Source organism: Pomacea canaliculata, linkage group LG3 (assembly GCF_003073045.1).
Source record: "Pomacea canaliculata isolate SZHN2017 linkage group LG3, ASM307304v1, whole genome shotgun sequence".
Classification (NCBI taxonomy): domain Eukaryota; kingdom Metazoa; phylum Mollusca; class Gastropoda; order Architaenioglossa; family Ampullariidae; genus Pomacea; species Pomacea canaliculata.
The window spans coordinates 9,735,105-9,761,856 of NC_037592.1; the positions used below are offsets into that span (position 1 = coordinate 9,735,105).

Genomic DNA, 26,752 nt, shown 5'->3' on the forward strand with positions numbered 1-26,752 from the left:
AGTCAAATATAAAACTACACAACTTTAATTCCAGACAAGTATATCCACAAAATAAAAACATTCACACACATCATACAAGTTACAATGAATCCACCTCTACTTACAGCTTTGTACACGTTACTTTCTTCTCATGTCAGTGCATTCAGCAATAAGGTGCTCACTTCTTTAATCTAGCTTTTCATTTCACATGACAAATAGATACAAGCTTCTTTATACAAAATACTTTCTTTCAAAGAATTATGTGTACAAAGCAAATTAACATGTACAGATCAGCTACAGATTGTTTGCGTGTGCATGTGTCCTTGCATGCCTGACCAAGAGACACAAAAGTCAATGACAACATGAAACAACTGGTTGCCGTCTGAGACTCGGATTTTAGCATCCAAAGTTGAGCAAGACCAAAACAGTACAGCAAAATCTTGGGATGCTGTGTTTACTTAGTCACAGCAGCAGTCCTGATTCTAGTTGAAAAGACAAAGTTCGGGGTAGGGATCCTTCTAAAATCAAGTTCAATTGAACCACCAGCTCCTCCTAAAAAAAAGGGGGCACTTTTCTATACTTAGCCTGCACCATCTTACTGGGGCCATAAAGGTACAAAGCTATTTGCTTCTTGCTCTCCAATGTTTAGTTTAGGCTTATTTATAAGCATCTAGTTTGTTGTGATTCCTAAACGAGTGATTTTTTTTTTCAAAGCTCTTTAGTTCTGTGGCAAAGCAGCTTATGAATACTCTTAAGTGGTGCATTCCAAGACTGGCAAATCTAATTTGGCTGCCACCTGTCGAGATTGGAGGAGGTTGGCTGGTTGGTTGTTGAATACTATACATTGTCAGCAGCAAGGCCATATGGCAACAGATTGAGGAGAAGAAAGAGAAAACTATCTAACATAAGACTAAAATCAAAAAATAGATTTCATCCACTTTCTGCATTTTTTAACACCTGACTGAACTATTTTGTGTGTGTGGAGTTAGGGGGAATAGTACAATTAGGTTAAACACAAAAGATGTAAAAGGAAAACCATGTGTCTTAAGCACAAACAGCTCAGCACCTATCGAAGGTAGGGGGAAAAAAACTTGCAGATTATGATAGTCATCCTGGTTCAGCTCTTTACAGTTAAGAATTTCTCACTCATCAGGTGAGCAAGCGTAGATTATCAACTATTCATGTTTGATTGAACTATAAATTGCAACACAGCAAGGTAATATGGAAGCACATACTGCTTTAAGCTAATGTGTGAATCGAGTTCCATCTTCAATAGAGTACTGGTAGTCCTCGGGTTACGACGGTCTCGAGTTGCGTCGTTTCATGGTTACGACGCTTTATACTACGCTCATTCCGACTTACGAGGTTTAGCGTCGTAAGTCGAACTGTACGTGCGCCACATTCCACGTGCGGCGGAAGTCATAAGGCAATCTAAGAAGGGGGAAATAGCAACAAAAATTGGCAGGTCCTAAGGACTCAGTTGTTCGACTGTCGCTATGATTATCAAGGATAAAGATCGCATCCTTGAACATGTGACAGGATCTGCTCCTATGAAAGCGACAGTGATAACAAAACATACTGTACTGCACAATATTTTACTGTACTTATGTTTATTGATAATTATGTAGGGTACTGTGTTAGGATAGGTGTTTGGATATAAGTGTTTGCAGTACTGTGCTGTTATTATGGTACAGTACTGTATGAACGTATGATCCGACTTACGTTTACGACACCGTGTAAGAACGGATCAGCGTTGTAAGTCGAGGACTACCTGTATACAGTCAATGTAAGCCTAAAAGGTAAAAGTGATTGTGCTAAAAAATATTTGAGTTTTTGAGCCACAGCCCACTGACTGCTGATTTTTCTGTCCCACATATTATTTTCCATTCTAAAGGTCTTCTTGTATTAGCTTTTATGTGAAAGGAAAATGCTTTAAACAACAATTTTGTTTGGTTGAATAATAAATTATAATACTATTATTATTAAAAATAGCCCTTAACATGCAGAATGTTTTACTTTTTGTCAGACTTGTGACAAAATTGTCACCTCATTCAGGTTAGTGGGGATTTATTTACACCTCATTCATATTAAAGGAAGTTTTATATCACAATACTTCTAAATGAAAACACCATGGAGATTCAGGCACAGCTGGGCCTTCCTATGGAGCCACTACAAGGCTACAAACAAAACCTAGTGAAAACAGTCTACTTTATCACTCCTGTCCAGCTCACAGTCCAAACTTGCATTAATGTATGAAGAACACCGGCTTCAGATAAAGGGAAAAAGTTGGAAAATGCATAAAATGTTGTGATCTGATGTCCAGAAAATAACATGAGCATATTATAATTCCGCAAAAAAGAAGATTGATGCAAAATATCCAGATGAATTAGGTTTAAAAAAGTAAACATTTTGCTACAATTTACCATAATGCCTAATGTGGTTTTAATCTTCATGAAACCCTTAAATTCAGTGGCAACTGATATATAAGGCCAACTACATTACAAACATCAATAATAGTTGACATAAAATGTGCAACAAAATGAAAATAAATCATACATTTTTTGGAGTGTGGGGGGGTTAAACCTTGCTTTTTTTTTTGTATAAAAACCCAAGCACACAATGTGTTGTACATACATTCTAATTAAAGCAAATCAAAAGAACATTATGACAACCATCACCAGTGTTTACACAGTGTTAATTATAAAGCACAACTTTTTTTTTTTAAATTAAATACTTCAGGACTGCATGTTGGCTACCTTCTAACAGCTACTTCAAACTAAAATGCAAATCATCGTGTAATTAAGAACAGTATGCCATTAACTTTGAACATCTTGTAAATCCAAATGTGCTCAAGGAATAACCTATTGTCAAATATCCCCTGAACATGTTTAAATGCTGGCATGATTAAGTAGCATGTGCCTGATCTAAGAAAAGTTTCTGTATTGAATTTTTACAAGATGTGATGGGTTGTTTTAACACCTCAAAGTGTACATGGGCACTTCTATAGACCAACAATCCATTACGCCATAAAAAAATTTGCTGACAAGCTTATGTCAGATATGTTGGTTGCTCTTACCAATACGACAATAAATGTCCGGCAATGGTGGCCGCAGTTAAAGACTATATACAAGTAGACGCAAAATGCAAAATAGCTAAATCCAGTCTCCGTTGATAAAGTTTCAGTCTTTTCAGGAAACAGATTAAGTCAGAGTACCAAACTTAACAGCACTTTGTTTTCAGTTTTTTACTATTCTATTTATTAACAACAGTTACAAAGATCAAGTATGTTACCCTGCTGTTTATTAGTACAAATAGTAGGCAACCATGTGAAAACAGAATAAGCCTATAGAAAAAAGACTAATTTTATTTACTGGGAAAAAAAAATTCAGTATAGAAGAAATAATTCAGCACAGTTAAAATCTGTATGTTATTCTCAATGACATACCTCATAGACAACAGTTATCAACCCAGCAGCTTCAATAAACATAGGCTATTAGCCAAAATAACATTTAAACTTTTTTTTTTATGTTCTCCTTTAACAAAAGCACCAATAGAGTGAAGAAGCAAATCTTAGAAGATTCATGTAGAAATTAAGTAGAACCAAAATTATGATATTAGTCAGCCAGTTGTCAATTTCAACATTAAAACAGATTTCGGCATAGTTTTTAAAAAGGAAAGGCTTTTACTGCTGAGTCACTTTGCTCCTACTACTAATACTACAAAAGTGGTCTAATCTGACATCATCTGTTCCTTGCAGATTTTTAGTAAGTTTTGCCTGTACTTTGGTTGCAAATATCATTGCACAAAGTATGTTTCTTGCCATAAAACCATGTTGAAGTCAATAAAGAAAGTTTGGTTTTGTTTACAGAAAAGCTATCTTTACTTAACATTTTCTCCATTTCAGCAAATAGAAAAAAAAATACATTTAAAAGACATCGATGACTACCACAAAAAGAACTTTATTGTATCCACCACAATAAACACAAAATAGGCTTTTTGAGTGCTGTTTTTTGTGTGAACAATTTAGAATAAAAATAATTGACCAGTTCAATATTTACAAAAACTAAACATCAGAGTGTACACAAATAAAGACTATGTCCAAAAGTTGTGCTGATCACCTGGGTCTGCACACTTTAAGCTGCACTATCTGATCAATCTCCTCCCCTTGGCAGTTATTAGTAATTGAAAAATTAGATCAGTCTAAATATTTTTTTTAAAAAGTTAAAATAAGTTCATGCATGACAAAACACTGTACTGCTGCTACGTCAACTTTTCTCTCCTATGTGTCACTTTCAACCTTATTAATCAAAACAGCTTTCTGCTTAGTTCTGAGACATGCAAATTTCTATTAACTACTAAAATAAATAAGAAAGCTGTTGACATCATTTACAAAATTGTACGTGTACCACATTTTTAACCTAACCCTTGCCCTTCCCAACCAGTGCCCCACCATTTATTTCTAAAATTAGAAAGGCATCTGCAGCTACACAACCACACATAGCATAAGCATCTTTGTGATGCGGATACTAGCGCGTTATAAAACTACATCATCATCATAAGCATTTGCTATTTACCAGATTGGCAATAAACAGCAAACTAATGCTTCTGTTAATTTGTTAGTTTTTAAAGTTAGTGCCATCAGGATGATGCAATCGCAGATTCAAGTAGTAATATAAACATCTGCAAACTTTCCTAGCACCAAGACAGTAATTCCACTGCAAGACAAGTCCAGTCATGCAAACGTGAATCCATTTTGAGAGAGACTTGAGGGGAAAAAACAATTAATTCCTGAGAGGAAAGCAAGGGTCCTTTTAAAGAGAAATGGTAAGTAGTTTGGTCCCATCCTCTAATGTCCTACAGTGTAGTGGTTTGTCTCCTCTGGGATATCATGAAAAATTGCTTGAATGCAACAGAGTTATACAAAATCTCTCATTAGGAAATTATTCTTTAAACAAGTGCTTCATGATAAAGTTTGCCAACAATAATGTAGTACTGTCTGCAGCAGGCATGTAATAAGTAGAATTACGATATTAACACAAAAAAGCAATATTTGTCATCCTGTGACTAATAAAGAGATAATCATCTGCTTACAGCATCCAGGAAAAATATATAGAAAAAAAACCAGATCATTTTAAAGCACAACCTATCTTTATGGCAGCTAAAAATATATCATTGCTTTCTTCAAGCAAAACATGCATGCATATGAATAACTGTCCACAGATGCATGCAGCTGTACATGTACATGCATGCATCCCAAGTGCCCACACATGCACACATACACCTAAACATGTATAAGTAAATAAGCAAGAGATGGGAAAAAAAAACATTATACAACAGTGAAATGTGCATATAAATCAATCTCCACCTGTACATTTTGTTCCTCAATACTATCAAGGCATCTGATCTCTCCCTGAAGACATCAACATAGCTCAAGCATATTCAACAACTTGGCTGGCTGGCTGGCTTTTGTATGGCACATTATCTGCTCCACTAAATTCCACATGGAAAGAACTGCAGTGTAAAGCAGAAGCTGACAATCTTGATAAGGTAAAAGGCATGGTCATGTAGCAAGATGCAAGTGCCACATTTGATACGAATGTCAAGATCACCAGATGTGTATATTGAATGTAATAGTGGCATGTCAAAGAACGTGAACTGTCTGAACCAAGCAGACAAAATGAGATTGAATGCATATGACCTTTTTAAAAAAAAAAAAAAAGAATGTAAATGCACTGCACATACTGGTTAAGCATAACACTGATGTGCTTTCTACTTGAAAAGATACGTAGAGAAGAATGTTCTTTTTTGTCCGTATAGTACAATGAAACCATGTTGGAGATAAGAGCGTGGTTCAAGCAGCCAAAATTCAAATATCTGGCAGTCACGGATGCCAGCACAATGAGCCTGTTGCAACTTTCTTTCTGTGCATCATAAGCAACCAACTTAATAGATGGTACCCAACCTTGTCAGTCATCATCAAAGCAGTCCTCAAAACCATCAGCCTGTGCAAGAAGAGGGTCAATTTCTGCGAGAACGACGAAATCGTGCACTGTTAGTACTGCTATCACCAACATCTGACACAAAGACCTGGGTGATGGCATAGCCAGGCAGATATTTGGCCAGAAGTTCACTGAAGAGCCGTTCCATGACCCGCATGCATTCATACACCTCGCTATTTGGCTGCAACGAGAGTCAGAACAAAGATACAGTGTCACTGGAATATAAAAACATATAAGAACCAAAGACAATACGGGTTTCTGTATATGCCACATTAGCTTTTTTCTAATATATAATTATACAAATGGAAGAAAATGAAATAGGCATGTCTGTAACTGCTTTATCAGCAAAACTTTAAATGAAGAGCAATACAACTGAACAACAACAACAAAATCCCTGGATAAAGACTGACAAAGACGCAGGCAGTGAGCATCCAAGACGAATTCTAGCAGAGTCAATCTGTTAAGCAAGAAGCTAAAGAGATGAAATGCTGTAAGTCAACCTTCCGTAAGTCAAAATTCTTCCTAACTTGAATTTTAAACATCAATTGTTGGTTTCGCATTAAAGCAATGTATACTCAACTTTCATAGCTCGAATCGGCCAAGCCAAAAAACTTCCACACAAGTCAGCATGATGAAACCATTTGAAAATCCGTTGGAAAGTGTAAAATCGTGTACTCCCCCATCGACCATTCTTCCTATTATTATCCTTTACCCCCACCCCCAGTGCCATAACTACACCATGCCATCAGATCCGTGTCTGGGTGTCCATTCCCAGTTGGGTTCATGACATGCCAGCTACCTCTGCCTCGCTGTGGACCAATCTCCTCCATGTCTGTGTGGGTCTCCCAATCTCCCACGTCTGTGGGTTCCAGCCCAGGGCTTGTCTCCTTAAATTGTCAGCCAGTTTTCGCAGGTTGTGACCGATCCAGCCCCACTTCTGCTTCTTGATGTCTTGGCTGGCAGATTTTTAATTGGTTCTCTCCCACAGATCCGTATTGGAGATCTTCTCGGACTATCTGATGTTGAGGATGTGGCGCAGACATCTGTTGGCAAATGCCTGAATCTTGTTGGTGATGGTGTTTGTCACACACCATGTCTCAGATTCACATAAAAGGACTGACTTTACATTTGCTTTGAAGATGGTGTGTAGAGATAAAGCCTTGGAGTTCCAGATAGGCCGCAGGATGTGGAATGCAACCCTGGGCTCCCATATTCTCCTTTCTCTATATATATTCTGTGAATCGCTATCACTTCCGTCCCTGAAGAACCATGCTGAATGATGTTTGTTTGTTGATCGAGTCACGCAAAGAAATACCCATGGAACATTTTGACTCACTGTCTGTCATTGACTCGTTTATATTACAGGAAATGAAGAGAAATTTATGTAAAAAGAAATGAAGAGAAATTTATTTTAAAAGAAATGGAGAAATTGTCGTCAGATTTTATTGCTGGGAACAATGATGCGTGAGCACATGCAGAAATAAAGGTAAGTCCACAGCGAAAAAAAAAACTTTTTTTTTTTCAACAAACTTCCTCAACTCGAATCTTCCGTAACTATTTTTTTCATCGGTCCCATTAAAGCTTTGACTTATAGAAGTTTGACTGTATTTCTGCAATGCTTGTCTGTCTTTTGATACAGGTATAGAATAACACATTCACTAGTGCTCAGCCAGCATCGCTGAAAACCTAAATATTGTGTACAAATTACCTGATTGTAGGTTGCAGCATTGCTGAACACAAGAATAGCATCCTCCACAAATTCCTGCGGAGAAGAATAGCTCAGCCGTGCACACTTCTTCTGCATTGTCTGGAAATCCATGGGCTTGCGAATGATACTGTAGTAATCAGGGACCTGCACAAAGAAATTTGCACAATAAGGTGAGTCAAAATGTTCTACCCCAGTATTCCCCCAACCCAAAATATCAGTACATAAAATCAACACAAATCAATATCAGTAAAACATGTAGGGAACTGGAACCACTGTTCTTCATTGACTTCATTGACAGTGCATTGTTTAGACAGACATTGCAAAAGTATTGCAATTAAAGGAAACACTAACGTTACACTACGAAATTTGTTTATTTTTATATATTTTTAAAAAACACAAGAAACTGATCATCAAATACTTTTATTTTTTAAAGAGGCTTAAAATCTGATAAAGGGAAATATAAACAAACACGTGTAAAATGTCCTTTGTAAAGTTCTATAAAGCTTGATGTAAGACACTGTTTATCACTTTGCAAAATCATTTTTCACATGAATTTAAGTCTTGTGTAACAAAGGATTAAATGGCTATGGCGCATATGGTGTCTCAACTTAACAGCAGTCATGATGTTAGTTTTGTTTACTTAAATAACCTTTAAATAAGCATCTGTGACTTTAGTACCCCATGATATTTGCATACAACAGCTCAAACAGTATCAACTGAAAAATAAAATTGTACTGTCAAATAAATATACAAATATTAAGAGAGCGTGCAACTCTCTAGCAGAACTGGATTCTATCAGATGACAACCTAACAACAGGTTCTAAGAAATCATTATCTTTCCATGTTGTGCAATGGATCCTCAGATCACCACAATAAGTTCTCAACATACCTCTTTTTTGTCAACAGGTTCCAAGAAAGGCCAGCTATTTGGATGTTTCATCAGCCGCTGTAAGATGTCTTCACAAATCTACCAATTGAAAATGTCACATGAAGTTGCTCCAAACCATAACTGATCCAAATTAACAATAACCATTTTCCTATCTTCAGCAAAATTGTGAATATCATAAAGACCTACACAAAACTAAACTATATCACATAAATCCACAGAAATGTTTTGACCCATCCGCACAAAAAAAAGAACCACCATAGCCATGTCATAATTGAAAACTTACAGAGAGATCTGATGGAGCACGTCGTGAGCGATGCTGTGAAAGATCTTCATGACGATCACTACTGCGTGTCCTCAAATAACCATCACCTCCTGATAAACGTCCAGACCTGCGTCCACCTGAAGAAGTGTAATTTAACAAGCGAGGATTTCCATCAGCTAGTTCAGGTGGACTGTCATCATAACAATAGTTTTTCCGTGAAGCCGCAACTGCAATACAGAACGATGACAAACTAAATCAATATGCCACAAGGGACAAATGAGTAGAAACAATCATCAAGGCAAATGCAAAGCCAATACAGCAATTTTCTTTTTTAACCAACACTTCACCCAAATAACGGGAGGGTCTGAAGGGCTAAAGGTCTGAAGTTATCTGGTAAGTCTCAAAGAAGAAAGAGAGTTTATTCTAGACTGTCAGCTCACTGTCAGGAAGACAACTTTTGATGGTTAAGAGCTGCTCTAGCCTTTTATCTGGTCATGTCATCTGGTACAAAGAAGAAATGGGGATGTGAACTCAATGGTCAGGTGGGACAAGATGGGGAGTGAGTTGTGTGCACCCTAGTGATTGATCAGTTTTGTCCAATCAGGAGAAGACAAGGTAACTTGTCGGGTAATCTCTATACTGTCATGTCATCTGACATAGTACAAAGAAGAAATTCAAACCTTTTGATTTAAAAAAAAAAAATTGTTTGAATCATGTTTGGTATAAATTTCAGACCACAAATAATCCTGATTGCATATAATGTAAGTTTTAGTACCTAGATCTATGCCAATTATTGAGGGACTTTTTTGTTTACTTTTTTTCTTCCTATCAGTTACGTTACATGCACCTTAATTAACACGTTAACAGTACAACACCCTGGTTAATATGTTAAAACAATATTACCTTTTCGTTGTGGCCTTTTCTTTTGTCTGGTGAATCCATTTTTACAGTTACTGCACTCCCAGCTACCTCTGAAATTTTTTTTTAATCATAGCATAAATATGCATGATCGTTAAGCCATGTGAGCTTTCAAATATAATGCAAGAACAATATCAGATCTGCTGACAACCTTTATGTGCCTAAAAGCTAGTTGGACTAGCACTAGCAACAGATCCCACACTCTTACTGTTCACTTGCTGCTCTATAATCTATGGCAATTTCTTAAAGTCTGGAATATATCTGAACTAGACTGTTGGACTGCCATCAGACACTGGATATAGCAACCTACCTGGGTGCTCGTCGCAGTGGAGGTTGATGGCAGTCTAAGTGATAGACAGAGTGACATGAGCCACATTGTATGAGCTCCTCGTCTTGACCTCCGCACTCTTGGCAGGCTGTACTTCGCTCCCCTCCTTCTTCCTCCTCACTACTGACTGCATCACTTTCAGACTGAAAGACAAATATTTTCATAGCTATAATTCAATTACATTGATACACCCCTGCTGAATGAGTTTAGGAGGAAAAGCCACTCTCTCTCTCACACACACACACACAAAAACACCCCTGCAGATTTAAAAAATAAATAAATAAAAATGAAAAAATATCAACTTACAAATACCATGTGCAGTCAGGGAAAATTTGCGCTAAAAAAATTAAGCTATTACTTTTTTCTTTATCATGCACCAACTGACAATGCAGCCATCTTAAAGCAAGATGGGGAAAGAAATTTTTTTTTTTTTTTTTTGCGACTTCTGCCAATTTCACATGCCTTTGATACCACAGATTGGAAACCCAATACATAATAATAGAGGAAAACACAAATTTTCTTTTTTCAAGAAACAGAATTCTTGATTTGGTGATATTAAAATGCCAAAATCTAGCATTCTTTGACTAAACATACACTCACACAAAATTTATAATACCAAACACATGCAGAATCTATCAATAAGATTGTTACACGCTCACACAATGAAGCACACATTATAATATACCTCATCTGCAAAGCGTTTGGGAACTTGTGTTCTCCTTTTTGACTGGGGCTGCAAACAAGCAAACAATTAAATCAACAAAACATTCAAATAAATAGTAACTATATAAAAATATTAGCATAAGGATGCAAACAACGGAGAGAGAGAAGGGTGGGATGGTAGGATCTGGCACGGCGGAAGAGTTAACACAAATGGAAACTCAAAATCTTCACATTTTTTATTTTCCCTTTTAACATGCCATCTTTTAATTTCTCTCTGTTTTTTTTATATATATATAAAAAATTTTAAGATGCTGACCATGCATGCAGGACAGTACCAATCTCCTCGTGGTACTGAGACCAAAGCAGGCCGAAGACAATACATGTGAAATGCCTGGTTACATTCATCACAGAGCAGTAGTCGGTCATCATCACATTTTTTCCTGCAAATCTTGCATTTCTGCAACACACCAGTTTGACAGTTACTTTTTAACCTTCAGCATTCCTGCTTTCTTTCTGGCCTCCCTCTTCTCTTCCACTCAGCAACATCACTTGCTCAGTCACCAATCAAAAAGACTCACTGCATTCTCTGCGGACTTCTCCCACTTGATGCAGGAATCCATCATACTAAGAAGAACATGGAGACGAGATAAAGTTGAACAGTTCTCTACAGCACCCTTCCACTGTTGTAGCCGTTGCTCTGCGGCACTCAGACTTCGTTCCTCTGAAAATTTGCGAAGCAAACAGAATTTTCAGGCTCTTTTTTCACAATCTGACAGATCACCTTCAAACAGTCATCACGATCTTCAACTCATCTCACTTATGTTGCAGGTATTTTCATTGAAATATATGTGGTAGTAAAATTTCTCTCTTCAGATGTTTACCAGATAACATGACTAAAATGGAGATATCAACTTCTTTCTACCAAATTCCAGCTGTCCACTCCAAATCAGTCAGGGATGAACAATATACAAAAAAAAAACAGCTTTTCACCAGAACTCAAGCCAAACATCAAAATCAAAATCCCCAAAAAATCCAGACATCTATGCTTACCCATACAGACATTTCTGGTTTATGTATGTAGTAAACCTCTCCAAAAGAAACATTTGTTCATCACCAGAAGAACTAAGAAGAGGCGAGCCCAGTGTCGACGAGATTGAAACAGAGGTCGAGTTAGGCCATAAACCTGTGTCAGAATGCGGCTCGTGGTTACATCTTGAGCTCACTGGAGGGACCTGCCAGACGTCAAGAAAGATCACTCAAAGAAAAATGCAGAATTCTCTGTAGCGGTAAAAAATGTAACATAGATGATGCTGACTGGCAAATCATGTCTTTTCTCAAGGAAAAGAAGCAAGAGACACACACAAAAATCCAACAAGAAACTCTGTCGTGTTAAAACACAGGAAATACAAGTCTGGTGTCACAAGCTTTTTGCTGCTGCATAGTCCAAACCCTGACACTGACAACACTCATCTATTCTCAAGGAAAAGAAGCCCAGTGACACAATAAATCCAACAAAAAATGCAGAATTCTCTGTAGCGTTAAAATGATATAAAACTTAACTATAAAAATATAGCACAGGTTACACAAGTCTGAAGTCACAAGCTTTGTGCTGCTGCACAGCTGCTAACTGAAAACACATCTCTCAAGAAAAAGAAGTCCGTATCACAAGGAAAAAAACTGACAAAAGATCTGTAGAGAGGAAACGCCAAGTATAGGTGGTAAACTTGACAAAGCACACGTTTTCAGCACATGATAAGGCTAGTGAACACCACAGTAAGCATAAAAAAAACTGCTGTGTTCGCCTTGCATTTGGCCTTTTATGCTGTTAGAGGGCAGTGCTCACACCAGGTATGTGACAGCTCCGTCAGAGGAGACAGCTTTTAAATGGTTAAAGAGCTAGTGTAACCCTTCATCTCATGTGGTTATATCATCCGGTACAGTCAAAGAAGAAACATGACCAAAGTAGTTTCCGCCATGCAAATAGCTGGAGAGGTGTACTTACTACCCTGACATGAAGGTATAGTAAGTCAGAGGGAGGAAGGGTGTGTGTGTGTAAGTGGCTTATTTTGTGTTCTCTCTGCTCATTGGTCATCCCAGCTAATTGGGAGTGGATTGCAGAATTGGGTAGCTGGAGGGCAATATCTCCATATAATCATGTCATGGTACAGTACAAAGAAGAAATCACTTTCTGTGTGTCCTGTGGAGAAAATCATTCAATCTCTTTGGACGAAAAAAACAAAGGGTTATGCAAGTAACATCAAAACACTTTTAATAATAATAATAAAGATTACTTGTATCATGCAATATTCCAATCAACAGGCAAGCTCATTCTGCTGTACACATCAAACATAAAAATATAAATAAAATGTAAGAATACAGATTTACAGTTCATAGGGTAAACTTAAAATTTAGAGTGCTATGTGCAGGCTGAGGCGAAAGGGAGTACTGGTGTTTTACAATGAGTCAGCAAACATCACGGCAGTTTGCCAGTCCTGGCCTAAACTTCAAATGGGGCAGGAAAGACAACAGCAGATTCAAACTCTGGAGTACAGAAACTGCCTGCAGTAAGTTGCAGTAAGCTAAAAAGACTAATTCTTCGTAGTAGGTAACCATGTGGAAAGATTGGCAGAAATACTGATCTAGTGATCTAGTAAGTGTCAAGAAAGGTAGGATGGAGGTTTATGAGGGGAGACCTTTGGCACATGTTAAAGGGCAAAGGTATCTCCTGTGGTCATGTCATCTGGTAAAACCAATAAAGAAAAATGGAAACATTATCTAAAACTACAACATGCTGCACAAGAACAACAGTTATGAATCAGCAGTCAAGCATACTCTGAATGTTATTACCTTTAATACTCTTCTTATCTTCATCATCTGCATCACTGTTATCTCCCTCCTCAGCCTTGTCTGACTTATCAGATTGTTTTAGTCGTTTCATAAAGCCTTGTAGAAACTTGTCTAAGATTCCTTCTTGCACTTCCAACAGACAGGCACCCTGCAAATTTGGTCCTTGTACAGCACATCAAATAGTCTTTTGTTCAACATTTACAGTTGGACCTCGATAAGTCGACCTTCCCTAAGTCGAAAACCTCCCTATATCGAATTAATTGTTAGTTCCCGGCCAAATACCTGCGCCTATTACACCATTTTCCCTAACTCGAAAACTCGGTACGTTGAATTTTTGTCAGGTCCCTTTGAGTTAAACTTATCGAGGTCCGACTGTAGTAATAAATGATACATGCTTGTAGTATTGACTGTAGTGTTGGTGTAAGCATGATCAGGCTCACACACACAAACAAAATTACACAAGCACACTAGACACTTAGGTAATATTGCTCTTCAGATCACAAAGTATTCAACTAACCATCATGACACAATCTTCTGCAGCCATGAGTTTTGCCTCCCAAGAGCTATAATTCTGTACACCTCCAAGCCCACCATTTCGTAATCGCAGCTCAATATCAGCCAATTCCTAAACAAATGAAAGAAAACAAGAATATCAGAAACAACTCCCATGTCAGATTCCTTAAGTGTTTTACTGTATTCACTTTTGATGCCTGTATGAATAAACTATAATACAGGTATATATATTTTAAGCAAGCATCCGGAAAAAACCTCTCAAGTTGTAGACAGATGTTCCAGAAGTTTAACAACCAAATATCTGTACCTCAGTGCTTTAAGTAGCTAGTTCCACATTTATTTGCTATCATATTCCAAATTATATGTTGATAGCATGACCAAAACAGTGTCTTAAAGATAGTGAAAGTAGCCTAGGCACACAAGACAAGCAAAAATTCAGCAGTTACCTTCTTGAATCCAGCTATCATCTCCACATTTCCATCAGAGTCTCGAAGCTCTAAATTGTTCCTAAAGACACAAAAGAAATGTTCATAACGATCTAAGAAAAACAATAATAAAAAAATCCTCCCCATTAAAATCTACCAAAAATCAAGTAGTAACTAAGAGGAAAATTGACCAGTCTGCTTTATTCTATGAACCATCAAACACCCCTCAATTCAATTTCACTTGTTTAATAAAAAAAAAAGCCCTTAAAAGTCATTTCACAGAGTATTCTTCTTCACTCTGTCATCTATCTATCTATTCCTCTTTGTGCATCAGGTTGCACATAAGGCCTCAACCAGAGTCCGCCACCAATGTCGATCGGCTGAAACCCGCTCCAGGTGACCCTATGTCCAGCCCTTTCCTTTCATCTCCCTTTCCACTGTTCTTCTCCAAGTTTCCTCTGGGCAGCCTCATTTTCTTCGGCCGTCTGGAGTAATAGGGCGACTCTGGAGAGGTCTACTGTTTGCTGGCAGAGCACATGTCCAATCCATCGCCAATGCTTTTGTTGAACCTGCATGGTGATGGACTCCGTATCACTTCTTCAGTGGAGTTCTTCGTTGGTGATGGTATTTTGCCAAAAGATGTTAAGTATGCGCCTGAGGCATCTGTTTTGGAAGACGTCAAGCTTGTTACTGATGGTTTTGATCATCTTCCATGACTCTGATCTGTAAAGGAGGGTGCTGATCACATTTGACTTAAAGATTCTCAGCTTGATCTTCTGACTGATGTTTTTTGCCTTCCATGTGCTCCTAAGTGAGGCGAAGGCCTGGCTGGCTTTCGCCTGTCGGGCTCGAATCTCCACCTCCGCAACCCCGGTGTTTGGCATTTTGGTCCCAAGATAGGTGAAACTGTCAACTTCCTCAATCTTGTCTCCATTTAGTTTGATGCTGTCTTGGACTCTGGCATTCACTCTCATATTGTTAGTTTTCTTTGTGCTGACCTTCAAGCCAAGGTTTCACTCAGTCATGCTTACTCATTTCATCATTGTTGTGCTAAGCAGAAACTCTCTCCAGGTAAAAATCAACAGATCAATACACATATATATGGTAGACAAAGATGCTATCTTAAAACAACCACATGGCCCCAGCCACATCAACCTCTCTCACTCGATCAACCTTGCCATGACCATATTGTCCCACATAAAACTACATCATCCGATAACGAAAATCAAACCAACCCAGCCCCAGGTGACAGGAATGATCAATCTGTGACACCTATTTGGCATTAACTGAATGTCTGTTTGTATACTTAATATGAACCTCCAAAACAAAGAATAAATGCCAACATGTTTTCTTTTTTTAAAAAAAAAGACTAAAGTGAAAAGCCTATTTCTGCACCATCATCATGTCTCTGGCGAAGCGGCCATTTTTGTTTAGTAAGATGGTGGCCAGGGAAAAGTGGCTAAAGTCAACTTTTTAATATCATCTGTCACTCAGGAATAACACAGAAATAAGTCTTATGAAAAGCACAACTTTCAAAGTGGTAACACACCTTTGTGCAGCTGTGATGCCACGGCAAATATCTGCGTATCGTTTCTTCAGCTCCACTTTGAGTGCACCTTCCCTGATACCTTGAGGATGAAGAGCTTTGAGAAGTTCATCAAGATCTTTGACAGAAGGGTACGTGAACCACAAGTTCTGTCCAGAGTGTGGTATGCTACAAGATAAATAAATATACAAATAAAGCTGTTTGAGAATTATTATATATAAAACATGTTGCTGTTATGTATAAAACGAAAATGAGCACAAGGCACAAAATACAAACTTTATTCTTCACACACTGTAGCCTTTCAAAACAAAAACATTTATAGCATATGCTACAACATTATTCCAACAACTTCAACAGAGATACTTGGAAAGAGAAGTCATTTTATAAATGAGGTGGGAAAAACAAGACCACTTAAAATAAAAGGTTTATAAATTACTTTGTTAAAAACAAGAGGGAAAAAACCTACGTTGATTCAACAAGTGCTTTCTTTCTCTTGGGACCAAGATGAGTAGCTTTACTTGAATTCTTTTCTGGCGTGGATGATGAGGTAGCTAAAGAGGAAGCTGAATCATCATTGCGTCCCTTTTCTTGAGGCACACAGCCTGGATTGTAGGATATATCTTGGGATACCCATCCTGCTGACATGTATTCACAACTACAGCAACTCCCAGAAGTGTTCTTATTAAGACAAATTTTCATCTGCTTAATAACCAAATTATCAAAGCAAAGTGTATCATCATATGTCGTTTAGCTACAGAGGTTAACCTAGGATTTCAAAAAGAGAAGCCCTGGGGTCCTCTCAATGGGGAAAACAGGACCCTTCAAACGAAACAAGGGGTCAATCAAAACAAACATTTTCCCTACTTTTTTCTAATAACATTTGATAAACAATAGACAAGGCATCACTAAAGTTGTGATCCATTTTGATATTTTATTCTTATGAGAACATGATTTAAGTGTTTCTCCTCAAGGCAACTTCTCCAAGACTTTATTAGGTTTAGATAGATGAAGTCCCCCTCACAGTCTGCAAAAGGAGGCACAGCTTTCCAAGAACAAGCAAATTGGGGAAGTGTATCCATGTGAAACTCAAACAACAGTTTGTACAGGTTTTTATTTGTTGTTGAATGTCTATCATATGCATTCTGCTTAACGCTTTTAGGCCACAATCCATTCCTCTAGAAATGACTCTGCTGACTACTTGTACAAACTTTCCAAAGAAATGTTAAAATGTTTAATTCTTTATCTTTATAAGTTGCTCTTACTCTCTTTAGCGAGTTGTGGTCGGTATCGTATTGTTTCGTGTACGAATGGTGTCTTGTGTCTGACACCTTGTGTGCGTCATTTGTTCTGGCTTTTTCTAAAACTACAATCCATTCCTTTTAGATAGCACAGGGAAGATTTAAACCATATGAGAGAGTTAACTGTTAAAAAGAAATGTCTGCTAACAAATCACTTTAATGCATTATACTGCTGTAGCAAATAAGTAAAGATCAACTTCAAGTAACTGTGAAGACAGAAGACAGAAAGACCTAGACAATTAGAGAAGTTCTATTAAGCCTGAAACCACCCAAACATATATTTCATGCACATTACTTCCAAAAGCATAAACCTGAGCTCAAAATTTAAACGAATGCAAACTATGTTCAGAATTAAAAAATGATCCCACCTTTCTCAATATAAAGACCTGGAGTTGTGTTTGTAAATATCCAATAGCGATTGTGATGACGATCATACCCAATGGGTATATGACGAAGAACTGTGCGAGCAAGATTTATGCTATCCTAAAAAAGAACAAAAAAGGAAACAATCTTTTTTTAAGGAACTGTCATCTAATGCTACTTCACATGAAACAAGTCTCAGCATTCTGCTTTGAAATGATATCAGTAAGATTTTCAATGTAAATTGAGCATGCATTTCAAACACATCTCATTAATTAGCTTATCCACATCTCACTAAAGTAGCTTATCAATGCATAGTATGCAAAGGTGTTATGCATCCTATTTTTTAACACTTTAAATGACAGTGCTTTTTTAATGTTATTTCCTATACAATCCTGTCTTGTATTCAACACCTTGGTAAATGAACTAGAAACTTATGAATTATGAAATAAATAATAGAATTACACAAATCTTCTTTAGCAGAAGTTTAATATGTTTATCTTATACAGTTTATTTGGTTTATAATTCATATGACCTGATACATTTCGTAGTCTTAATCATTATGAGTAATCTCATTGTTTTTATGTTTAACGTGTCCACTGGAATGCCTTTCAAATCATATCTATCAACTCTGTTACACACACACACAGAGTGTCTTTCTCCTTCCTCTCTCTTTCTTTGTGCAGACAAGAACAGAAAACTAACCTTAAATTTAGTCTCAAACTGTTCTCTTTCCCGACGTGTCCTCTCTTCCTGATGTTCTTTCTCTCTTCTGTCAAAACAAAAAAAAATTTCTTGTATGATCCCTTTTCTCACTCTCCAATTATCACAACCCAATAATAGATAATTATATATTTTTTATAAGTATTTATTAAGGACATGGAACAAGAAGTCAAATTTCACATGAAAAAAATATGTTCTTTTACGTACTGCAAGCGTCGTTCCAGTTCTCGTTTTTCTTTCTCAGCTGCAGCTTTGGCTGCCATCAGGCGTCGCCGCTTTACAATGGAGACAAGGTTATCGTCATCTTCCTGACTATCAATAGCGGAATCATTTGTTGATGTGTCATCTAGTTTCTTTCCATAGAAATTTGCAATGGTGATAGCTGAAATTACAATAGCAGCTTTAAAATAAAATTATCTCCTGCACAGAACACTTTGTTTTGTCTACACACACTTGTAGAAATATTTAATAATTATAAATAAATATTTGATCTGCAGAACACAATCACTGACTGCTTTACAAGCAGCTAAATGTGCACAAATTCCAACATACAACATGCATTATCCATGCAAGTTCATACAAAAACCTGTAATCAAAACCATGTATAATAATAAACATGAGACTTATCCAGCACATAATCATGCTTATGAAGGAGCGTGCTCTTAGCCTTAAGACAAGTAGGAGACAGAATACGAAGGATAGGGGAAACAACCATGCAGACAAGTAATTAAAGACAAACATAGAAGACAAAGAGGAATCAGGGAACAAACAATAAGGATGGAGAGTGTTATACTAGAGTGTATGCTACTTACCAGGGGAATTCTCCTGACTGTTTTCACTGTGGACAAAACTGCTGGAGGATTGTCGCTGGCTAGACTTATTTTGCTTTTTATCTCTCTTTTTCTCGTTGAACTCTTTCATTTCACTATTCCTCTGTTTCCTGTTAACGACAGGCTTGTTGTACAAAAGATTTTCTGTCTTCAACAGGATGCTAAATGTTCTAAATCATTTACAGTAAATACAGGACACCTATTTATAACATCCAGTAACACTTGTTCTAAGAAATGTTATATTTTATGCAATGTCTAGAGACTCAACATGCTGCAAATATAAATTTTGAAAATATATCGATATCCTTCATGAAAAATGTTTTCCTTTTTTAGTTGTAGCATAACACTCTTTTTGAAGATTATTCTATGCATAGAACTTTCTTTTTGGTTCTCTGGGGAAGGTAGGAGAAGGGGTGCAAAACAAGAATGTTTATCTGACAAAAACTAAAAAAGAGAACAAAAGAAAAAACAAGCAGTAAAATGCTTTAGGAACATAAACAGTATCATTTAAAAACATGATCCCAAAAAAAAAATGCAAGTTGTTTTGATGATCACAAAAAATTTGTAATCTAGAAACATTTATCAGATTTGGGAAGCTGTATCAAGACAGCCATGGTTATGACAACTTGCCAATAAAAAAGAGTGAACAAAGCATCAACAAAAAAATATAAAACTACAAAACTTACGTTAGCTGTATAGCTTCACGCTGCCTCTCTTCCATGTAATCTTGCAAAGAGTAAGTAGACATAAGGCGAAGACACAAGCCCTTTAACAGTGCAACTTTCTGATCACTCTCCAGCTGATAGAACTCTTGTGTTTCCAATAGCTGGACCAGGGAGTCAGGCTGATCAAGCAGATTATGAAATGACCACTTAACTGTTCACAATTCTTTACCATTTTTTCTAATATCATACAACAAATAGGTGTCTAAATTCTTCAAATGACACTTTTTTTACAATGGCTTTGGTAAATCATAAGATTATTGCTGGAATATCAAATGCTGATTTTTATCTTTAATAATTTTTGCTATTCTGGCAAAAAGTGATAACATTTTTTAAGGGACAATTGTAATTGCCACCTGCTTTCCTCTTGAAGACTACAAAGAAATCTGAAAAAATGCTATGGTTCAGATACTCACCACTTCTGAGTCATCAGTTTCTGCTATATCAGAGCTATTGTCATTGCTGTCATGTTTGCGAAGACATAACCGAACCAGTTCTGACACAGTATATGGGTTAACTGCAATATCTCTTAGGGGCACACGAAGCTCAGAATAACCCTTAACACAAAAGATACAAATATTAAGGATTCATGCATATGATGATATTGAGGACTACATGCAAAGGCTAAAAATTAAAAAAGAAATGCTTTTCTTTTGAAAAATACACAATTATAAATTACAAGTTTTCTTTAAGCCTGACATTAGGTACTTGCTAGAATAGGAATATATCACTATACAATTCAAATCTGCACATTTTTTGCATTACAAACTGACCTCTGCTAGCTCATCTTGCTGCAATGTTTGCAGTAGAACACCCAGCACACGGGACAAATAGGCAAAACCCTGAGGGCCTCCAGCTATTGCTTTCATCAAAGCATCTGTCGAGGTGAAAAGAAACAGAGTAAATCAACCAACTGATTACTGCTTGTTGCAGATATTTCATAATTATAAATGCCTGAAAATTTTCCCCAAAATAGTAATGTTTTAATACTGAATCTGCCACTGAATCATGTGTATGATTCCTATATGACAATGCTTATGGTAACAATAATGATAACAGCTGATTTAAAATATGTTCATCCCTCACAGTAGTTAACACACACCTGTCTCTCACAAGTGAGGCAAAACAGAATAATACATGTAAAAACAAAGTACAACACAAAAAAACGCATGCATGTCTGACAGGGACTAGGGTAGGATGGAGAAGTTTGCTGTATATGTGCAGAAAATATATAAAATCGATTTATCAAATATCCACATATACAAAAATACATATTATTTAAAACATCTATTCCCAGCGACCAAAACAGCAGCAACAAAAAATGTGCTGACCTGTATATATTGGGTACTCTGCATCTGGCATTAGTAGCCCACTGTATGAGGAGACGAATTCAGTTACCATAGCAATATCTCCAAAAAGTTCATTGGGCAGATTTTCTGGCATAGTTACCAGGCGAGGTGCTGGCAAGGGATGCAAGTTAAGGTCTTGATCTTCATACCGCTGCAATGCAAAAATTTTTTAAAAAAAAATGCAATGAGTGTCAACCTAGAAACAAAGTGTACACTTGAGTTTTCACCTATAAAACGTCAAATCTTAATAGGAAATACAAAACAAAGATTTCACAAACCCTTATCTTCTACATTTCCAGACATGAAAATGAAGGCTTCTCCAACATGGAAAAAAGCTTTGGCCTTCTATCTCCATGATTACAAATTTTGTGCTGTCTGTATTATTTTAGTGATTCTGTAATTTATTCATACTAATTAGACCTTGCCATAGAACTTGTTACAATTTTAACCATCTAATCCTAACACCTATTGTTCTTAGAACCTTTGTGGTATGCATGTGAAACTATGGACACGACCTCTGCAGCAGCCTAATGTCCCACTTGATTTACAGGGATGAAAGAGAATGTGGATGCACTTTAAAATTGAAATATCTTTACAAACTCATCCAAATAAGCAACTCCACAAAGACAAAGTCTGGCATAAACAACTGAATCATTTCAGTTTTAATGGGTTTTTTTTAACCCAGCTGTTTCTTTTCATAACCATTTTTTTATCTTCACATAAAAGACAAGGGAAAAAATGCCACTCCTCTTAACTAAAAGAAAGCGAAATAATGAAAATGTATCAGAAACCTGTCTAAGTTCTTTCATCCTGGCTTTTAGTTTTTCCTTAAGTTGCTGCTTCTGCTTTTCCTTTTTCTCTTTGAAATAGGCTTCCCGCTCTTCATCTGTCATTTTTTCTCTGCATGCACAAAAATTTAAAATTAAAAGCAGCTAAACAGCTTACTTTGATCAAGACTTTTTAAATCACATGATATTTTCATGCATCTCCCCATCTTCCTTGTCAAAGCAAAGTGCCATGAATTCAATTCCTGTGGAGTTTGGTCCCGATTTAAATTTCACCCTTCAGCCTACTGCAGAAGTGACAGTAACTTTTGCAAAGATCAGTCATTTTCTGCACAGACCATACAGTTTAGCTAAAATTAGCAGCATGTTAATATATGCTAATACCAAATAAGCACAGTACATACAGCTTCTTCTTCTCTTCCATGATGTCTGTCTTCTTTTGCAGTTTTTCTTTAATAGGTGATGGTAAGTTCTTTTTCTGCTGAGGGGTCAATACCAGTACTGCTTTCTTCAGCAACATGTTAAACTTCACTTTATCCTCTTCTTTATTAAGCTGCATCAGCCTAAATATTACCAGAGGAAAACACTTTTTTTAAAATTTTAAATTTTAGTTCGCAAATTATTGAAATTGTAGCAACACTTAAAACAATAAATAAATGAATTTCTATTTTACATACTTGCAATGATTTTATATGAGAAATGTACATATTACAAATATACTTCTCAAGTTTCAGAAAATCACAATATTAACATAAACAAATCCCATTAGGGTAGTCACAGACCACATTAAACAAGTCATACTTCAGTTAAACACAAAGCAAATATTAAAATGCACTTACTTTTTTACTATTAGAGGAGTTGCTGGTTTGGCGGGTGACTTCTTTGGAGTTTGAACTGCTGGCTTGCTTGGTTTTTGGGTTGCCAGTTCATACAGCGTCACCTGCTTCATACCCTGCCAATAGACAAGTATCAGATAAGAAAACCATCCTTGGTAAATACAGGCAAAACAATTGATTTCAAACACAAACCACAAAACTTCTTACTATCCATACTACAAATAATAATAAATGCAAAATTTGTAAAGCACATACTCACACTTTAAGGAGTATGCTCTAAGCACTTAAGAACAAGAACGAAACATGTACATCATATGAGGGACAGGAAAACAAATAACATATGAGCTATAAAAGAATTAACAACCATCCTAAACAAAGAATAAAATCAAATACAGAAAAACATAAAGAGGAACTAAATAACAAGAACAAGAGCTGAGAGTAACATGATATTGCAAAATGGTGTGAAAAAGGACTAGCATTATGGGAAAGGTTCTTAGGAGTAATGTTTACAGAAGAGGTGTATTTTCAGTGCACGTTTAAAGGATTCAATAGTGGGTAGGTGGCGGATATGAAAAGGGAGAAAGTTCCATTGTTTACAAACACAAATTTATGCATGTATGCAAAAACACATCTTTCTTACACTCTCACTATTTGGAATGTGTACTGCAGATAAATGCGCATGTTCTCACTCTCTCTCTCACACACACAAGATCAATTCTACATGTTCTATCTCTGCAAAAAACATCTAGATTTGCCTTTAGATGTCAGCTTACATTTGTTAAAGGGGAAGGGGGGTGCTTGCATGGGGGAGGTGAATGATGAACAACAATGACATAATGTCCTAAAATGTACATGTAGCACACCACTGTCAGTCTTGCAAGTTAAGGTGAAGAATCTGACAAACCTTCTTAGGTCCTTGTTTTGATGGAGTATTGTCCTCTCCTTTTTTCGGTTTACATCTTACTTTCTTCTCAGGAGATTTTTCTGAAGTCTTTTGCTCCTTTCGTGGAGTGTGCTCATTCTTTTCCTTCATCTTTTTGGCAGGAGATGATGTTTTTGATTTCGGAGTGCCTGGTGTCTTTTTTGGTGAAAAAAATTTACTAAGAGGGACATCAGAATCTGATGAGTCACGTCTTTTGCGTTTGGTGGGCGTCTTCTGATTGTTGACCAACTTTTTAGGCTTTTGCAAAGCTGGACTTTTCTTTTGAGAGTTTTTGTTCAATGTCTTTTTCGTGTGTCTGCCTTCATGTGAGGCCATTCTACCATCTAGAGACAACTTTTTAAATTTCTTTTTCTTTGGTACCTGATGATTTGTGAGGCTAGCCAGTGGAACATCAAAATCAGAGTCCTCATTCTGACCTGCGCACTTTGCTTTAATCTTTGCTAAACTCACTTCTTCATCAGAAGAATCATTTATTTCAATTACACCATCTTCTTTTTTTGATTTCACTGGTGTCCTTTTAACACTGTCTCCTTTCTTCACTTTGTTTTGCTTGTCAGTTTTGTCTTTTCCCTTCAGGGCCTTTCCAGGACTGCTCTTCACAGTCATGTTTTGTGAGACTGGTGTAAGCGTGTCTTCATTTTTCTTCTTGCTTTTCTCACTCCCATCAGAAACTTTGACCTTCTTGCTTGTACCTGCTTCATGAGTTTGGTGTTTCCGTTTCTTCCCCAATGTCTCAGCTCGTTTAGCTGCTTCAGCCATCTGTAAAAAAAACAAAATGTGAAAGTTACACTTTAAAAACAAATATTTAACAAAATCAAACAATGATGTCAAACTAAATAGCCTAAAATACCTACTTAAAATCTGTTATATTAGTGACTGATGAAAGCAAGCTGTAATGCTAGGATGTAGAGAGCGATTTTTGCCATCTCTTACACATCATGAAAATGTATCTGAATTTGTTTAAGCTGCATCTACAGAATCAACCAACACTATTATGACCTTACTACATTTCAAGACAGTTACTGCAAAACAAGCAGTAGTTCTTCTACTTAAACTAGTAACTTGAGAAACAAACTTACTTTGCTAAAATGTTATAAAATTGACAACTATCAGAATACCTTAAGAGGTGATAGCAAGAAGTCGGCAAACTTGCTAGGTAATGAATGTTTAGCAACAAGGTTGTCATCAACCACCCAAGGACTTGTACAGCCGAGTCCAGCTCGCACAGCGTTTGCGCGAATAAACAATCGTATAAGTTCTTTTGAAGGAGGTCGATCAACACGACTGGTGACCAAAAAAATATAATAATAATAATACAAGTTAAAGGACAGTAGACTGTATTCATGTAAGCAATATTAAATCAAAGAATGCTGATCCTCAAAACAAACCCCAAAAAATTTAATAAGTAGCAATTAACAAAAGGGAACGTGAAAGGTGACAAACATGGAACTAATTGTACATTTTCTTCTCGGATTTCCCTAATTTTTTAATGCTTCTAAATCTGATGAATTTCATTTCGAAACCTGTATGTTTTCAATTATCATGACCAATGTTTTATCAAAACATCCACAGAAAAACTATACATGTCATGGTTAAAAAAAAAAAAAAATCACCGATGATGGAAACATTAAACCAGCGGTTCTCAACCTTTTACTTGTGACGACCCCCTGACGAACACAGGTACGTCCGCACGCCCCCCTTAGCCAGCAATGTAAGCTAATTTCACTTATACCGGTATAAGAAACTTTTAAAAAATTACCACCTTCGCACCCCCCTTGTAAGCACCCCCCCAGGGGGGCGCGCCCCACAGGTTGAGAGCCGCTGCATTAAACCCTCACCGCAAGAGAAGTAAATAAATCATCCTCTCGTGGTGATACATAAGAATATTTACATCGGCATTTACATCCCAATATGTTTGACTCTGTTTGCCTTCTTTTACTTACGCCAAATCCTGCACTGGGACAGAGTTTATAATGGGACCATCTTCTAGCTGCACACTGTACTTGTAAGGCAAAAGCTGCAACACAGGAAAAGTTGAATTTACCCTTACTGCACATAGGCCACTTTTAAAATCATCCAACTTACATGCTTTACATGTGACTTCATGTCCCTGACCCTACCATGTTACAAAGACTAGTAGTTCTAACATCCTTTGACAGAGTAACACCTTGCTATGGTCAAAGAGCTTGAGTGTACTGATAATCCTTACAGCTATGCTGACAGGAGCATTAGCTCCTGCTGCAGTCCCCCATGTGAGACAGGTATGGTCTACCTATCCTCCAGGTCACAGGGTGGGTGTGCAATCGACCGAAAATTCATTCAAGTAAAAGGAAACTGCTATGGAGATTAAGAGACAATCTAACCAACAGTGGTAGCAGAAAAGCAAACCAGGTAACTGGAGTTATGATGGCTGGGGACCAAAGTGACAACGTTCTCAACCTGACAGCCAATCTGTTCTCATCAACTATTACCATAGGCAAATATGGCAATCATAATCCAAATAAAGAAGACATAGATAACAAGGGCATATGTGCAGACTGAAAACAGGTTCATTACCAAAAATAGCCTTTCACTGGACAGCTGATGGTAAATGGAAACATAGCTGACCAAAAGAAACCTGGAGAGGACTCAATGAGAAAGAACTGAAAGAGCAGAAAATGATAAAGAACAACTAAATACAGTGGAACTTTGACTAGCAAACGCCTCCAATAGCGAACCTTTCAGATGGATACCCAACAAAACTTTGGATACCGACCAGTCACGTCACCCACACATGACCGTCCAGCATGTCAGACAAGCATCATTCACGCTAGAGACACAGTTACGATC

The 26,752-nt window shown here is 37.0% G+C and overlaps 1 protein-coding gene across 1 annotated transcript in view; it reads right to left on the minus strand.

Moving 5' to 3' along the window:
• Positions 1-7: 7 nt before the first annotated feature.
• The window catches only part of LOC112560520 (tyrosine-protein kinase BAZ1B-like), a 32,232-nt gene continuing 5,487 nt past the window's right edge, over positions 8-26,752 (minus strand). The window contains exons 6-33 of the mRNA XM_025232436.1: positions 25,867-25,940; positions 25,042-25,207; positions 23,885-24,682; positions 22,984-23,096; positions 22,549-22,707; positions 22,151-22,259; positions 21,342-21,510; positions 20,784-20,887; positions 20,427-20,567; positions 19,975-20,132; positions 19,271-19,398; positions 18,666-18,840; positions 18,441-18,507; positions 17,744-17,858; positions 16,544-16,712; positions 16,081-16,245; positions 14,553-14,613; positions 14,111-14,218; positions 13,594-13,741; positions 11,325-11,467; positions 11,063-11,203; positions 10,769-10,816; positions 10,066-10,226; positions 9,741-9,808; positions 8,859-9,064; positions 8,576-8,653; positions 7,687-7,830; positions 8-6,159 (exon numbers count right to left, since the gene is read on the minus strand). Of these exons, the coding sequence (XP_025088221.1) occupies positions 5,998-6,159; positions 7,687-7,830; positions 8,576-8,653; positions 8,859-9,064; positions 9,741-9,808; positions 10,066-10,226; positions 10,769-10,816; positions 11,063-11,203; positions 11,325-11,467; positions 13,594-13,741; positions 14,111-14,218; positions 14,553-14,613; positions 16,081-16,245; positions 16,544-16,712; positions 17,744-17,858; positions 18,441-18,507; positions 18,666-18,840; positions 19,271-19,398; positions 19,975-20,132; positions 20,427-20,567; positions 20,784-20,887; positions 21,342-21,510; positions 22,151-22,259; positions 22,549-22,707; positions 22,984-23,096; positions 23,885-24,682; positions 25,042-25,207; positions 25,867-25,940 (4,278 nt within the window). The 3' untranslated portion in view covers positions 8-5,997. The remainder of the gene's footprint in view (positions 6,160-7,686; positions 7,831-8,575; positions 8,654-8,858; positions 9,065-9,740; positions 9,809-10,065; positions 10,227-10,768; positions 10,817-11,062; positions 11,204-11,324; positions 11,468-13,593; positions 13,742-14,110; positions 14,219-14,552; positions 14,614-16,080; positions 16,246-16,543; positions 16,713-17,743; positions 17,859-18,440; positions 18,508-18,665; positions 18,841-19,270; positions 19,399-19,974; positions 20,133-20,426; positions 20,568-20,783; positions 20,888-21,341; positions 21,511-22,150; positions 22,260-22,548; positions 22,708-22,983; positions 23,097-23,884; positions 24,683-25,041; positions 25,208-25,866; positions 25,941-26,752) is intronic.